At 34.3% G+C, this 17,068-nt stretch overlaps 1 protein-coding gene across 12 annotated transcripts in view; it reads right to left on the minus strand.

Moving 5' to 3' along the window:
* CCDC148 (coiled-coil domain containing 148) overlaps nt 1-17,068 on the minus strand; it is a 227,982-nt gene that overhangs the window by 147,239 nt on the left and 63,675 nt on the right. For 7 of the 12 annotated variants that reach the window (XM_046657860.1, XM_046657854.1, XM_046657861.1 and 4 more), the window contains 3 exons: nt 9,361-9,423; nt 8,279-8,400; nt 900-1,003 (listed from right to left, as the gene is read on the minus strand). In XM_046657860.1, the coding sequence (XP_046513816.1) occupies nt 900-1,003; nt 8,279-8,400; nt 9,361-9,423 (289 nt within the window). Of the gene's footprint in view, nt 1-899; nt 1,004-1,282; nt 1,458-8,278; nt 8,401-9,360; nt 9,424-17,068 lie in introns of those variants that run through there. The other 5 variants (XM_046657863.1, XM_046657862.1, XM_046657865.1 and 2 more) reach the window with 3 other exon arrangements.

Raw genomic sequence — 17,068 nt, forward strand, 5'->3', positions numbered from 1 at the left:
TTCCAACCGTGAGCCTTTTACTTTACCTGCAGGAATCTCTTGCCAGAATAAGAAACTCCCATTAATATAAAAAGCACTTACGTCACAAGTAAAGTTACTAGAATTTGAAAATTTGCCTTAGAACAAGACACAAAAATTATCTATTTTGATATAAAATATATGCTCAAAAATATACATTTTAAAAAGCATACTTTATAAATGCCACCATCGTGAAAACTAGTATGTATGCCTCAAACGTATGAGAAACACATCTGCCTTCTCTTTCTACCTTGAACTTTGAAAAGAAACTTATTTTTCAAAGATTACAATTAAGATCAAATATAGAATCATCATTTTGTTTTAATTCATCTTGAAGTGACTGCTGGGAATAATAACAAAAGTCAAAAATCTAAATTGAGTAAGTTAGTCATGATGCAGCTACATCTAGAAATCGCTCAACTTGAACCTCTTAGTTCATCCATTCATTCATTTATTGAAAGCATTTATATATCTCTTTCTATATATCCTACATAAAGACAAATATGATGGGCTATTTGCCCTTGAGAAGTTTATCACTTTACAGGACAGACAAATACATAAACAAAATATTATAATCCACTGTACTACATAATATAAGTAAATACAAGTATTAGTGGGAGTGCAGAAGAGTACGTGATTAGCAGATATAGAAGATTATCTTTTTTTTCCGAAGGAAAGCAAAAGCCATATTAATATGTTCATTGGATTCCAAATTGAACTAAGGAAATGAAAGGATTTTAATTTGACTCACCTTCAATCTGTAAATTTAAATTCTGATCATTAATGATTTAATTAACATGGAAAGTTATAGGACATCTAACTAGATAAGCGCAACTCAGTAGTTCCTATGTGTTCCTATTGAGATTTCTCTCAATTCTTACCTGACTTCATTTAGCCTTTGGTGTTCTTGCCACCACACTTGCTTGTGTTGTTTTATTAGTGTTCGTTCTTTAGATGTCTTTGAAGTCTGCACCGCTTTTCTGATCTAGATTTAGAGCAACAAAAGAGGAGCAATCTCAGTGTTTTTTAAATGCGTTTCCCACAATGGAAATGTTTAATCTGCATTTTCTAAATTAAATATTTATTCCTTTTCAATCCTGTTAGTACATCTTCTAACACAAAATCCACCTTAAGATAAGTACCACATTAAACAAAAAGCAGGGAGGGGAAAGAGAACATTGTTTGTAGAACTGACTAATTTTAAGAACTGTTTTTAAGGTATTTATGAAAAGAAAGGTGAAATAATTCTATTTTCCATACATACAGTAAATAAAAGCTTAATTCATACAGCTTCTGAAAATTTTTTAAGACCATTCCACATATTTTCTCCCCTTTTTGACACATCTTCCATGCCAGGCATCATAGACGTCATTATTCCCATTTTACAATAAGGACACTGAAGTTCAGAGAGGTTAAAAGACTTGGTCAAGGGCCGGCCCAGTGGCACAGCGGTTAAGTTCTCATGTTCCGCTTCTCGGCGGCCTGGGGTTCGCCAGTTCAGATCCTGGGTGCGGACATGGCACCGCTTGGCACACCATGCTGTGGTAGGCATCCCACATATAAGTAGAGAAAGATGGGCATGGATGTTAGCTCAGGGCCAGGCTTCCTCAGCAAAAAGAGGAGGATTGGCGGCAGATGTTAGCTCAGGGCTAATTTTCCTCAAAAAAAAAAAAAAAGGACTTGGTCAAGATCATAAAGCTAGTAAACATCAGAATCACATACAATCTTGAGGGTGTTTGAATTGGTTTTTATCTTATCCTTCGGAACAGGATGGGAAAAAGTCATTGGATAAGTTGTTTGGAGGCCTGGCTTTAGTCCAGCTCTAGCAACGAGAAATATGACCTTGAACTGTATATACAATTTTAATCTTTCAACTCCGTGACTTTGTAAATGAAATTTTTTTAAAATTAGGCAAATATTTACTTGAAGGTATGAAACAAAGAAATAGTGAAAAATCATGTAGCATTAAAACCCAAATTTTCAACTAAATTAAAATTTTTCCCATATTTTATGACTTTTTAAAAATGTAGCACATAATTCGTGCTTTTGGGTGTCTGTTGAAAAGTTGTGTCAGGCCAGGGTCCTTTGTTTTAAGATCCACTCTTGGCCATCTCCCTGCTCTACTCCATATCACAGAGCAGGCTGTGATTTTCCGGCATCTCTATCAACCGGCTTCCCCCTGGGTTCAGCCAGAGGGAGACATTCGTAGCAGGAGATTGAAGGGAGGGAGGAAAGGAGAAGCCAAAAGATTGCTCCTTCTGCCTTCTCTACTCTCAGAGGGGTCTCCAGGAGCATCTGCATCTTCTCCATTGCTCCAACATTTCTTGACAGTTCTACCATGGTTCCAATGATCTCCAGGTAACCTCAACCCATAGGATGTGGTACAGCCTTGCTTTTTCTAGATGTCCCTCTGACCTAGGCATGGCAGTGACTTCCTGCTGTTGTTGATCCCCAGATGGCTTCACGGTCCTCTGTTAGTCTTCTCAGCTCTATCTCCCGTGTAACCATTTCCTGCATTAAAGACCCCTCTGCTCAAAATCCTCAACTGGTGTCTATCTGCTGGTTAGACTCTGATATTCATGAGTATACTGAACTCGCGTATTCCATATTAATACTTTTAAACATCTATAAAAGTGCTAATCTCAAATCAGAAACTTGATGAAATATGCATATTTTATATTTTCTCCTACTAGAATATTTAGTACCCTGAGAGTTTTATCAGATCAATACTGAAGATATAAAAACTTCAGAAGAGAAGTCCTAAAAAGACTCTATACTGCATGCTATTTCTAGCTGTCATTCACTGATTACTTTAACCTTGAGCTTATCTTTCCGCTGTGCTGGTTACTGATTCAAAATTAGGGGTAGAAGAAAACAAAATAACCCAGACATTACTCAAAAAAACACAGTCAAAGTCAAATCTTTCCCTCAGGAGGTCTTTAGAATGCTACAATTATGAAATTTAGGAGAAAAGTACATTTAAGTAAGAACAGGACACTGCAGGGAAACATTCAACAATCCCTATTTTACCTACTGAAAATATAGAAGTACGTAGTGTTTCTAAAATCTGACGCTCTAGTGTTTGCTTTAAGAATGCCTAAAACTCATTCCAGCTATTTGCCACCTATGGTCTCTAAGTTTGTTGCAGCAGGCACAACTTTTAAAATTAGATTTCTTTGACATATTTGGTCCATGTTGTATGAAAAAATTAAAATACGTTGGTGAAAAATGTAGACACATTTTTATAGCTTAAAAAAAAAATCAATGCTGCTGCCTTTGGGCCCAGAGAAAGACCAATTAAGTAGACTATAAAAGTCAAAATAAAGCTACTATTTTTCACTAGACTCTTCCAGTATTTTGCAGAACATCTTGATTTTTTGTAAATTGACTCATGGACTCTATTTCTATCCTCAGGCCAATAATGAAAAAAAATAAAGTCTTAAAAGAAGAAAAGATTTAAAGTTGTATCTTTATCAATAGAGAGATTTCTAGGTGGTTTCAGTTTATTTTGCTGGGCAATAAGCCATTTGAAATCAATATTTAAGGTGGATGATGATTTATGCAGAATTTTGATGAATTAAAAATAATAAATTCATAAAAGAATCAGAAACTAGAGCTTCTTATGTGCTTTATTGTGATGATCCAAGATAACAAAACCCTAAATAGGCACCTTGAAATACTAGGAAAGCTCTTTGGGCCAGATGATCCATCTTTAGATATAAACAATAATAATTAGTGGGCAATTTAAGTGTTGGTTACATGTGTGTATACATTTGTTAAAATTCACTGAGATGTACACAAGATTTGTGCACTTTACTATGTGTGTTATACCTCAATAAAGAACTGTTAACATACAGAAAGAGAATAAGAAACCAACTACACTAAGATGCAATTCCTCATCTAACGGGTTGGCAAAAACTCAAATGTTTAACAAAACACTCTATGAGGTTATGCGGAAACATGACCTCCCTTGCATTGCTAGTGGAATACAAAAGGATGCAACCCCCCATAGAAGGGAATTTGGAGATGTATAGCAAAATTTCATATGGATTTACCTTTTGACCTAGAAATCTTACTTGTAGAAATCTGTCTGAAAACTATATTGGCAAAAATATTAAAAGATAAATGAACAAAGCTATTTATTGCAGCACTATTTATAATAGAAAAAGACGGAGTACAAATAGTCCATCAATAAATGTTCTCACCAAAATAAATTGAGCCTGAATCTGATCAAGTCTCTAGACATAACTACCAATTTACTGGAAATAAAAGAGACAGAAAAACATGCTAAATGACACCACCAGGATGTAATCAGCAAAATCCAGACTATAAGAAACTATAAAGGACAAACAATATAATTTCTTCAAAAAATAAATTATAAGAATGCAAGAGGATAGAAGAAGAAATCTAAAGAATAAAAATCAATTGCAATATACAGATACTATTTAGATAACGGTTTGAATAAACTTTAGGGGAAAAAATGGAGACAATCAGGGAAACTTAATACTGACTGGAGATTTGAAATTATTAAGAAATTATTAACATTTTAATGGTAATGGCATTGTAGGATTTGGGGTTTTTGTTGGTTTGGGTTTTTTTTAGCCCTAATCTTTTAGAGATACATGCTGAAACATTTATGATGAAATATTATGATGTCTGAGATTTGCTTCAAAATAATCTGGCACAGGCGGAGGCTGTAGGTCAGAGCATAGAAGAAACGATGGCCAAGAGTTGATTGTTGTTGAGGCTGGATAATATTACAGAAGATTAATGAAACCGTTTGCTCTAATTTTGCATATGCTTACCATATTCCATAATATGATATTTTAAAAAAGAATTAGTAGATGGATACTTGAGCTGGACAAGAAGAAATATTCATTCTTGCTAAGCAAAGAAATTCAAATGAAAATAATTGTAGAAACCCGTTATACTTAAATTGGGATTGAACAGTTAATATGTTATGTACCCAAAATTAGTCTCAATTTTCAGTCCAAATCTACTATTTGGCTTCAGGTTCAATCTCAGTCTTTGAAAGACTAGATCACTCAATGCCCACAACAGTCTGGCATTCCAGAACTTATGCATGATCAATGATACAGTGAGTACATAGGTGACCAGCACATCTAATCAGTATAACAACAGCAGTAATATAATCAGACAAATCTTCTGCATTCATTGTTAATTAACAATAATTATAGTTAATTTCTTTTCAAATATAGCTAAGTATTCTAGATGTAACTTGAAGCAAAAATCTCCTTATGTGCCTTAAATGTTAACATTCTATCATTCAATTTAAGTATATTTACATTTAATATTGTCAGAGTAAAGTGCTGCGATAATTAACAATGATTGTTAAAGCTGTTAATTTCATGTGCAAAAAAATGAGCACATTTAATTAGTAAAATAAATAGGGAAATAGACTGATAATTAATACAAATATTAAGAGAGAATGTGTTAACTATGTGACATTAGGAAAAATAAAATATTCTTCTTGAACCAACACTATTTTACAAAAATTTAAATAATAATATAAGGAAGAATAAAAGAGATGAATTTATAATCATAATTCTAGTTGGTGTAGAGTGGTATATTTATTAGCATTCATAACATTAAACAAAATGAACCTTAAGAACTGTATTTAATTTCCAGTTATCTAATTCCATTTAAACCATGAGTCTTTCAAGAATAAGTCCTATTGGGGAATTATTCATATCTTACAAGAATAAATTAAAAACAAAAGGTCAACCTGCTATCTCTAAATTAAATGAGAGGGGAAGACTCCAAAAATCTTGTACAATAGCATTCCCAATACATCGTTCTTAATCCAGCTGTAACAAAAAATGAAAACTGTATAAAGAAAAGGAGAAAGCATTAGAAAATGATGAGGCATCCAGGACACATTTTGTTCTCACTAACTGAAATTCAAAACAATAGACAATATACAAATGCTTTAAAAGGACATTTCCTTATCATTATGAATCTATGGAGACTAAAAATAGAAGCAAAAAGCTTGTCAAAATGATTGCTACAGACTGTGACCATTTTCAGTAGTTGAAGACAAAGGACTTTTTGAGGCTTGCCAAACTATGAATCCCAGGTACAAAGTTATTTCTAGAAGATATGTAACTAAAAAGCTTCTTCCTGAATTAAATTTTATGAACAAAAAGGTTATTGATGTTATTTAAAATGTCATTTGAAAGTGATCATCTGTTCAACCTCACAAGTGTATCACACAGTGACCAGAGAAGCAATCTAGCAACTGACAGTGCTGAGAAATTATTGTCCCTACACTTAATGTCAAACTTTAAAAACCATATTAACAATTAAAATTTTTAAATATGTTTATTCTTTGATAACGATTTTATCATCAAAGAGAAATTCGCTTTGACCAAATACTGATTTTGACACTCAACCATTTCACATTCAACCAAAATGGGTTTTTTTGGTCCATGATGGATACATGGATAGATGGATGGATGGATGGATGGACGGACAGATAGACAAACAGATCTACAGATAATATTAGGAATATATATGCATATATATGTAAATATTCCAATACTGACAAAGACATAGAGAAAATATTTGTGGTGGCATCTTTATTAAAACAATACTTTGGGAAAGAACTAAAAAACATTCATACTTTTTGGCCCAGAAATCCCAATCATGAGAATTTATCCTAAGAAGGCGGAGGATTCTAGAACATGAAACATGTCTGTGAAAGAAGATATTTACTGAAGCATGATTTCAAATATCATAAAAGTGGATACAATCCAAATATCCCCAAATGGGGATGTGATAAGGCATGCATCTTTTCTATGTGGAGTACTCATCGCTGCTGTTTTTGCTTAGTTAATTCTTATTGGCCTTGAGATCCCAATTCCAATGTCACTTCCTCAGAAAAGCCTTCCCACCCAATGAGGATCAAGTCCTGTCATTATACACAAGATAGCAGGTTTTTATGGGAGTTTATACTTAACATAATTTTATTTCAGTATTTATTTGATAAACACTGACTTCCCTCTTCCCCCTCTCCTGCAAACAGTACACTCCATGAAGGTAGGAGCTATACTTTGTTCACCATTGTATATTCAAGGCACATAATAAAATTTATTTACCTGAGGAATTAGATGCCATATAATAATTAATTATTAGAAAGATTATGTGGCAAAATGTTAGGTAAATGCAGGATTCCATGTCTATGTTTTATCATGGAAGATAATATGTATGTATGTGTTTATGTTATACATATATGTATGTATGTGTATATGTATATATACAATGGGTCAGTGTAGAAGTCAGAAATATGAAGATAGCCTTATTAGGATGATAGTTATATAAGCGACACTCTTACAAAATTTCGTTGAATGTCCTGGTAACATGAAATTATTTTAAAGTTATATCTGAACCAAACAAATAATGCCCTACTTTTTTAGATGGCTTCCTTAGTTTGAGGGGATATAGCTCATGGATATACGGTAATTTCTCTAGAATAGGGTATCAAATGTGCTTTGGAATCATAACGATTGCCTTTTAAAACAGATATTAACAATAAAAAGCCATGTACAACTAAAGCAACAGAAAAATATTAAGTACAAATAAAAACTTATAAATTACTTAATCTGTTGGTTTGCCAGACTAGATTTTTAATGCAACCAAGTAATGAAAATGCTGTTTATAATGTACTCTGTTATTTGCAAGAGGAAAACATATTGCATGAGTAATCCTAAACCATACATGGTCCTAAAATATTGTGCAGAATCACTTGCACATAAACCCCTTTCAAATCTAGTCCAGGTTCACCCTTTCTTAGACCAGGGAGGAAAAAAGAAATTCTAGAAAAGAGAGATACCTGAGGGCATGTTTACACAGTGTTGCAGAAGGAGCCTTAAATCAGATGACAATCCATGGTTGGCATTTACTAGCAATTTTTATTTTTCAGATTAAGTTAGAAATTGTCGAAAGCTAATGAAATAGCTATCTTTCTAAAAATAAAGTTGAATTCAGACCTCATAGGGTTGTTATAAACATTAAATGAGTAATGTAAGTAAACCATACAGCACAGTGTCTGAGAGCGTTCAGTAAATGTTAGCTGCTATTCATTATTATTAATAGTTGGAAGACTCTAAAAACTGTTTCCAATGTTATTTATTTTCACATTTATATCGTAAACATCATCTGTGAATACTTCCTAGCAATTCAGCTTTCCAAAACTAGAAGACACACACACACACACACACACACACACACAACTTCTAACCTTAAGCTCTATAGCAGCAGAAGCTAATCTTTTTGCTTCAGTTAATGCGTGCAGTTGTTGATAGTCTACTGGTTTATACTTGGTGCTTCCCATTCCATTTTTAATATGGAATACCAGATTATCTGTTTTTCATCAGAAACAGAAAATGACAAAGAAATAGTCACGTTATTGGAAGTCAAAATACAGTTATGGCAACATGTTGACTGCAGGTCTTATTTTTAAATATTTTTAAGCAAATACAAGAAATATCATAACACTCATAGTATATTTGAACCTCTATATATACAAACTTTAAAAATATTACCACTATATTCCTTGCGTAAAATTACTTCTAAAAGGGCATAAAGATCCTTAAGTCAATATATTAAGAATTTTAGAAAATTATAATGCCAAGATGTAAGGTGTGAACATTCTTTTTATTTAAAAAGTGTTAGGCACCAACTCTGAATATTTAAGTATCATGTTATTATGAATCAAATTAAGTAAATAGATTTTGAAGTCATAGCTGTATTTCTAACTTAGAAAAACTGAAATAATTTTAATTAAATTTGAAAAAAGGTTGAAACTGAATGCTAAAAAATTCATAGGCCAAATAAGATTAAAATGATGTAAAAATGTTTGAGCAGGCATTCTCCATCCAAATACACAAAACGTCCTAGTTTAGTATGATATTAACTATTTTGATAAAGTAAAACATAGGTAGGCAGTACTCTAAGGCCGAGTAGCATAGAGTATTAATAACCTGAGTAATTTAAGCAAAAAATGTACTTTTGCCTCAATTATATGAATAGCTCATCTGTGCCATGTATAGTAATTAAGATTTATTAAGTATGTCAGGAATCACATGACTATAAGAAGACTCCAAAGGATTTAAGGACAAGCACAGTGAAGGAAAGCACGGCTGTCCCGACCCAGCTGTTGAAGAAGATTAAAACACCCATGGGAAGGGATCTGGAGAAACCTTCAGTGTGATCAAAAAATGAGCTTTCCATTATTACAATTTTGAAAATCAACATTCCAATTTTATCTCATGCATAATCTACTATAAATCATAAAACAGACTTGGAAGTAGAAAAAAATACCTGAGCTATCATTTTTCTGAATTGTCAGGAATGGTCGATCTCTTTTATTCATGTTTTCCATATCTGTCAAGGAAAGAAGAGATGGTTAAAATTTCACAATGTTATTTTAAAAATGTTTTGAAAGATGTGTTAATTGTAGTTCTTTTAAAAATAAGGCCCAGGATCGAGTGCCGTAGCTCTTTATATTTTATTAAAATTGGCTTCTTCTTACTCCTGAAAGCCTCCTTCTGCTAGTTTTTTCCCTCTGTGCCTTTCCTGTTCTTCGTCTCTCCTTGTAACCTCCTACTTCTTAGTCTTCCTCTCTTGGATTGTCCCACTGACTGATAAATATTTTGTGATTAAAAATTGTCTATGTTTTATCTTGAGTTCCTGGGAGGAAAGAAACTACAAAAATTAAAGAATAAAGCAGCTAGCCAAATTACTCACTACTTCTATTAAGCAATACAGCATTGTGGCGAACCTGGGGATGCGCCATCTCCTTCTAGAAAGCACTGATAGCCAGCTGTCAACTCCTTCAGGGTTGGACTCAGCTGCAGAGAGCAGCCTCATCCATTGGTGAGGCAGCCTAAACCCAGAGGCTGAGTAAGGCAGCGATATAAAGACCCAGCAGTTTGAGCCCAGTTTGCTCCAGAGCTCCCTAAAGTGTTGACGCAGACTGTGTTGAACCTGCATTGAAATTGACTTTTTCATCTGCCCAATCCTGCTTCCTCCTTCTTCCTTTCACAGGGATAGATTCCTCATAAATATCTAGCACCACAAACTCTGCCTAATCTTCTCTTCCTGAGAACACAACCCGTGATAGTACTGAACTGAATTGACATCTTTTTACACACCTTCAGGGCAACAGACTAGTCAAGTGGTTTCTTCAGTAATGGTACCCATTTTTCATAAATTTTTGCTCCATATCCACTAGGTTGAACTACCCATGTCTAGTGGCCTCTACAGTAACCTAAATCTTCTTAAATGGAAGGGAAAGTAGCACAAGTCCGTGACTTTTGGAAACTCTGCCAAGCTAGCAATAATCATAGTGATTTCCTACCAGCCTTAGGAACATAGGGATAAACTCGTGTGTAATTTCTATAGGGTCTCTGGAAGAGGAATTCTTGTTTCAAGCCTTTGATAACATTGACAATCCTCCCTATAGTCTGGTTTCTACTCACACTCATTTCCTATCCATTAATAGTCTTCTTCCTTTTGGAAGATTTTGCACATCCAATGTGTCTACCTGCACTGTCTCAAGCCACCATCACCTCCTGCCTGGACAACAGCAGCTGTTCCATTTTGTACCCTTACAGTCCATTCTCCACACAGCAGCCCAAGTAACCTAGTAATTATTTATGATTAGTTCATGAACTTGAAACCTATGTTGGTTCCAACTATACAGAAGACCAAGTGGAAACACTTCTTGACCTACATTTTTTAATATTTATATATAAATCATAAATAATTACTAGTCACCTTTCAAAACCATTGAGGGCCTCTGAACTAAGTAATTATTAAACTGAGATATTATAAAACTCATTTAATTGTAGTGTTTCTTGTATCAGAGAATTAAGTAGACATTCAGATTTAGAATCTGAAAAGTTCACAAATACTTTACTTAGTCTAACTTCTCATTTTAGCATTTGAGGTCATTGAGGCCCAGAAAAATGACCACAATCACAGAGAGATTCAAGTCCAAAATCTCATATTCATAATACAGAAATCTCTGAAAATGAAGGTTTATTTCATAATCAATATGGTGGCGAAATCCAATCTGAGCTGAAATGATTTGGTGACAAACTTGACCCAAACTGAAGCTTACTGTGTTTAATGTGAACATTTCTACATTTGTGTAAAAGTGTTCAATGTGTTTAATTACGAGGTGCTGCCCAGGCACTACCCGTTTTAAGTAAGATAGGACATAGGCTCTGCATCACATTTCTGAAGATACAAAAAATTCAAAATATACCTAGCCCCACAGACTTCAGATAAGGGATTATGAAACTGTATTAAAAGTAAACATTCCTTGATTTCCAAACAAGTATATGTCATCCAGGCCATTTCGATTTTATGCTTACTAGAGAAAAATTCAAAGTGACTACTTCAGCCTGTAGTTAAAATGCTTTTGGCTGAGTAACGGCTGCTTGAACAGAAATTTTCATGTTAAATAATTTAAGAGCACTTAGTTTTAGAAATTATTCCATGTTCACGTTATGTGACATTTTAGAAATTGCTTCTGAGTGTTACCAAAATGTTAAGCCTTTTAAATCTATTCAATTACTAAAAATATTTTAAAATAATATATTTTTATGAGAAATTTCTTATGGTTTGGGAAGAACATTTTGATATAGAATATAATGATAGCTTCGCTGCAGCTACAGAGTTGAAAAAACATTTTAACCTAAAGATAATTTTTATGGATTTGATAGAGAATCTCAACTTTAAAAAACATATATATGACCTCAACTAGCCTCTAAGAGGTAGGTAAACAATCAGGGCTTCTTTAGAAATGGGAAAAAAAATAGCAAAGAGATCATTTACATAATGAGGCGATCTTTTTACATTGTTAAAATTTGTATTCTTCTCTTTCCTAAGAATATCTCTTTTTCAATACACCAAGGATGAAAATGTCAGTTGTACTTAGGCTTAAAATTGTACAATGTCTGGATAGTTTGTTAACTCTAAACTATCAAACTGTGTAGATATGTGGATTAGCCAATCACCCCATGAGGATAAGTTTTCAAAGATGATGGGGAGTCTGCCAGGCCAAACAGTGTGAGAACAATACCAATCTGAAGAAGTACCTTGCATGTATCATCAAATTATAACCATTTTCATATGAAAGATCTTATGACATTTTAAGCATTAGTTCAAAAATACTCTGGCCTAAGTCTAGCCTAAGCAGTATTTTTCCAACATGCAGAATTCTCTTTTAAAGTCTAAGCAGAATGGCTCATATTACTTCCATTAAGAAACATTATGCATTGTAATGAGCACAAGGTAAAATTATTATCCTGGAAAGACTAATGGAACCCAAAGATAAAATATTAGAGCTAATAAAAATAGTTAAAGTGCTGAGCTACATAATAAATATCTCATAATCAACTCAACCATAAAGGGAAAAGATCTCACTCAAAAGAGCAACCAAAACAAAATTTAAAAAAACAGAATATTTAGGAATAAACTATACAAGATGTCTGTAGGACTCATACTCTGAAAAAACCACAAAAGTTTATTAAGGGAAATAAAACTTGAATAGAGAGAAATAATTCTATTCTGTGTACCAAATATTTAACAGTGGTAATTTGAGGTTATAGGATTATAGTTGATTTTGATTTCTTCTTTTAGCTTGAGCACAATTTCTAAATTTTTCTTTTATTTTACAGGAAGAAGAAAAAGTTTAAAGTACTTTTTAAAAAGTATTAAGCAGGGGCCAGCCCATGGTGTAATGGTTAAGTTTGGTGCGCTCTGCTTTGGCGGCCTGGCTTTGCAGGTTCGGATCCTGGGTCCAGACCTACACACTTATCAGCCACGCTGTGGTGGTGACCCACATTCAAAGTAGAAGAAGACTGGCACAGATATTAGCTCAGGGCAAATCTTCTTCAGCAAAAAACAAAAACAAAAACAAACAACTAAGCAGGGGCAATAATTATTTCACTATATATTGGGGGAAACGCTACCATGGTTCCCATTTTTACCAGTTAAAAAAGAAAGTGGATTTTATGACACCAAGAATTCTTTAAGATGTGAAACCGTATATATGAGTATAATTTTTCCACACTAATACTGACCTGACTTGTTTCTTACTCTCACTCTATTAAAAGACAGGATATAGTAAATACACTTGTAGAATTTTATAGAACTTGAAAAAGTTAACATTAAAATATTCACAAGGTCATTTTTTAATGCTCTGGGAGGAATAAATAAATATATTAATCTACCTTTTCAATTATAAAAGTACTGGTTAAATAATATCAAACTGTATAGAAAACTATAAGGTAAAAATTAAAATTTAAAATTTACAGTCCTACTTAGCTCAGTACCCCAGTTGTATTCAGTCCTGGTAGTCATGTTCCATGTTTTATTTTATATTCTTTCAAAGATTTTCTATGCATATACAAGTACATGTGCATATCCAATTTTTCTACAAATGCAATTATATGTACAGTTCTGCAGGTTGCTCTTCATTCAAAAACTTGATTATCTTTCCAAATGATTCTATTTGTGTGTCCATGTATGTATATACATATCTTTAATGGCTGCTAAATGACTCATATATATATATATAATTATTTATTTAACTAGTACAAGAATCCAAGAAATCCATGAAAGAAATTCTTCAAAAAAAACTCTGTCCTTTTATTGCAAAACAAAATCCATAATCAGACAAAGGAAATCCATAAAAATCTTTACCCTTTTCATAATTCATATAAATTTGCTTATGAAGCAAATTCTACATATAGTCAACCTTTATGATTATGTGTATAATAGCTCAAAGAGAAGAGTCTAAATCAACCTTACTGATGAAAATGATTCAAACACAAATCTAATCATCCCATATGCTTTTCCAGTAAGTCTGGGGAGCAGAGTCAAGTAGAAAGAAAAGAATTAGCCAAGGCAAGGGATCTAGAAGTTTCTGAGGGACTTAGAGTCCCACAGAGAGTGGAGGTAACTTCAGTGGAGTCTCCTGTGCCCCTACTCCTGCTACATCCTCAGAGCCATTTTAACATTTCAAGAGCCCAAGAGAAAATGCATATATACCTAGTTTAAAGCAGTACGCAGTAAAAAAAAAAAAAAAAAAGGGGGGGGGGGGGGAAATTTCCAAAAATTGGGGGGGGGGGAGGGAGGAATAAATGAATTCACACAGCTCACATTGATTGCTTCAGAAATTCTGATCAGAAGTCATGACTGCCAGTTTCAAGTTGTGGCAAAACAACTTGGGGAAATTAAGCAATGATTTATGAAGAAATACTATTTTGTCCCTAATTTTCTCCTCAAATTTTATGGGACTCACAAAAGAGGAGTGATGAAAGTGATCCTCTGTAATTAAAAGACTCACTGCTCGACTGGACTCACTCCTTCTTACTTGACTTGCCATTTTGGACATGCTTAAACTGAAGACTTTCTCAACCCTATTCTGATACAAGTTGGGAATCCACCTTCTCATGCCACATACCTGGACTTGAAGGAAGAGGTTTGTCTGCTTCCTCCTGGCCCCTTGTACTCTTAACCTCTCCATCAGTAGAAAAGCATCATATCTTTTGTGTACATTTTTGGAATACCCTTTTATCTGTTCTCCTGGTGCAAGTTACCTTCATACAAGTGCCTGAATGAGTGATGTCTCAAAAACCCAAATATTTCTGGTGTACCAAATGGTTTCCCATTGCTTCCCAGGACAGCATTAAACTCTGCGTTAAGCATAGCTGACAAGACCTTTTTATATCTAGCTCCCGCCTATTTAGCCTCTTCCTTATCCCTTACCCCATATGCAGGCTACACTCCAGCATTCGGAAACCATTTGCAGATCCCTGAATACATAATGCTTGTAGTAGGCAGAACAGTGGCTCCCCAAGGATGTCCACATCCTAATTCTCAAAACCTATGAATGTGTTATGCTACATGGCAAAGGAGAATTAAGGTTGCAGCTAATCAGCTGATTGTCTATGGAGATTACCTGGGATTACCCAGGTGGGCCCCATGTAATCACAGGGTCTTTATAAGAGGAAGGCAAGAGGGTTGTTGTCAGAGAAGGAGATATGATGACTGAAGCAGAGACAGAGAGAAGAAAGATTTGAAGATGCTACTCTGCTGGCTTTGAAGTTGGAGGAATGGGGCCATGACCCAAGGAATGCAGGCAACTTCTAGAAGCTGGAAAAAGCAAGGAGACAAATTTTCCCCTAGAGTCTCCAGAAGTTTTTGCAGACCTGCTGAAACCTTGATTTTAACCCAATGAGACCTATTAAGGACATTTGACCTCCAGAATGATAAGATAATAAATTTGTGTTAAGCCACTAAATTTGTAGTAATTTTTTATTTAGCAGTAGGAAGCTGACAATGCTCCTTCAGACCTCCCTGCCTTTGCACATGCTGTTACCTATGCTTGGAATGCCTTTCCCAACTGTTTCCTCTCTGGCTAATGCTTACTTATTTTTAGTCTCATTTTAAGCTTCCTACTGGAGCTTCTCCTAATCCAGGAAGAGATGACTTTTATCTTCTCTTGTGCTACTATTGTACTTTGTGTATATTCCTACTGATGCAGTTATTCATTCATTCAACGTTTATTGAACATCTATCATATATTAGATTAAGGGATATAGATTTATTCAGGTTCTGCAGAGAGATCTGCCCTGGCCAACCATCTAAAATAGCCGCCTCTACCCTCAATCACTCTTTATCCCCCCAGTCTATTTTCCTTCATAGTACTTCTCACTATGTGGCAGTATACTATGTATTTATTAGTTTGTTTATCTGCTTATTTTTCACTTCTACAACTAGGAGTATGCTCCATGAAATCATGGCCTTTAGCCCAACATATCAATTTCTCCAGAGTAAATAAATAGTTCCTTGACATATATTAGACACCAATATATATTTGCTGAAAAAGCATCAAATGACTGCATTACAGATCATAGTTCTGTCCCTAAGGCATGGCAGTATTAGAGGCAACACATAGTTTTCACCTCCTCTTCTCCATTTTTTAAATCTAGGCTTCCCTGTATGAGATGAAAATTATGATCAAGAACAAACTCCTAACCACAATGGGCAGTGGTTTGAGGTGCATGTCAAGAAGTAAGGAAGGAAAAACATCCTCATATTATCTTAGCGAGTTTCAGCACTGACTATAGTTCATGTTAATTACAGTTGAAGGTGCCTCTTGACTAGCTACTCAGCTGCCAGTCACAGCACACAACCCCCGACATGCAGAAACCTGAGCAATGTCTCTATTTATTAATAATTTAAGGATATTTATGCCATCTTACTTCTCCAAGAGCTTGAGAGTAAGAAGGACATTCTTTGCATAGTAAGCACAGATTATCTGGTCTTACCTTCAACATATTTTATTGAGTGAAAACAGCAAGTTGTACCATGATACTACCATATGATACAATTACATAAATATGCACAGACACAAAACAGTACTACACATATTGCACACACATACACTCTACAAAGGAAAAAAAGTCTAAAAGATATACAAATAGACCAAACCGGAGAGGATACTGCAACTAGTTGGAAGTTAGCTTCAAAAGGGACTTTAGCTTTATCTGTAATAAAATCTTTGTTTTTTGACAAAGAAAATGTATATTTATATAATTAAGAGGAATAAACATGACCCCAAAAGGTCTTATCTCTAAATAACGACATCATCTATTGTAGAATTAATACAATTACATCCAAGTTTATAAGTGCTTCTGCAGCGGGTTCTGCTGGTGAGATCCTCCGAGCCTGATCCCCCAGTCACACGCATTTCTGAACCTGCCAAGCGTGGACTACTTCTGGAGCACCTTGACCTCACCAAGTCACAACAACCCTGTGAAGCCCAGCCTGAAATATCCAGTTAACTTTATCTTTAACTTCAAATATAATTAAATAATTTTTATACAAATACCTTGTGCCTTGTACAACAAATTTCTTCTGACATCTTTAACAAAACAAATCAAAACACAGCACTTTTTCTCTTGATTAATGGTCACAAATGCACTACTCTTTCTGTTGATTACAAGCT

The sequence above is a fragment of the Equus quagga genome, chromosome 4 (assembly GCF_021613505.1).
Source record: "Equus quagga isolate Etosha38 chromosome 4, UCLA_HA_Equagga_1.0, whole genome shotgun sequence".
Classification (NCBI taxonomy): Eukaryota; Metazoa; Chordata; class Mammalia; order Perissodactyla; family Equidae; genus Equus; species Equus quagga.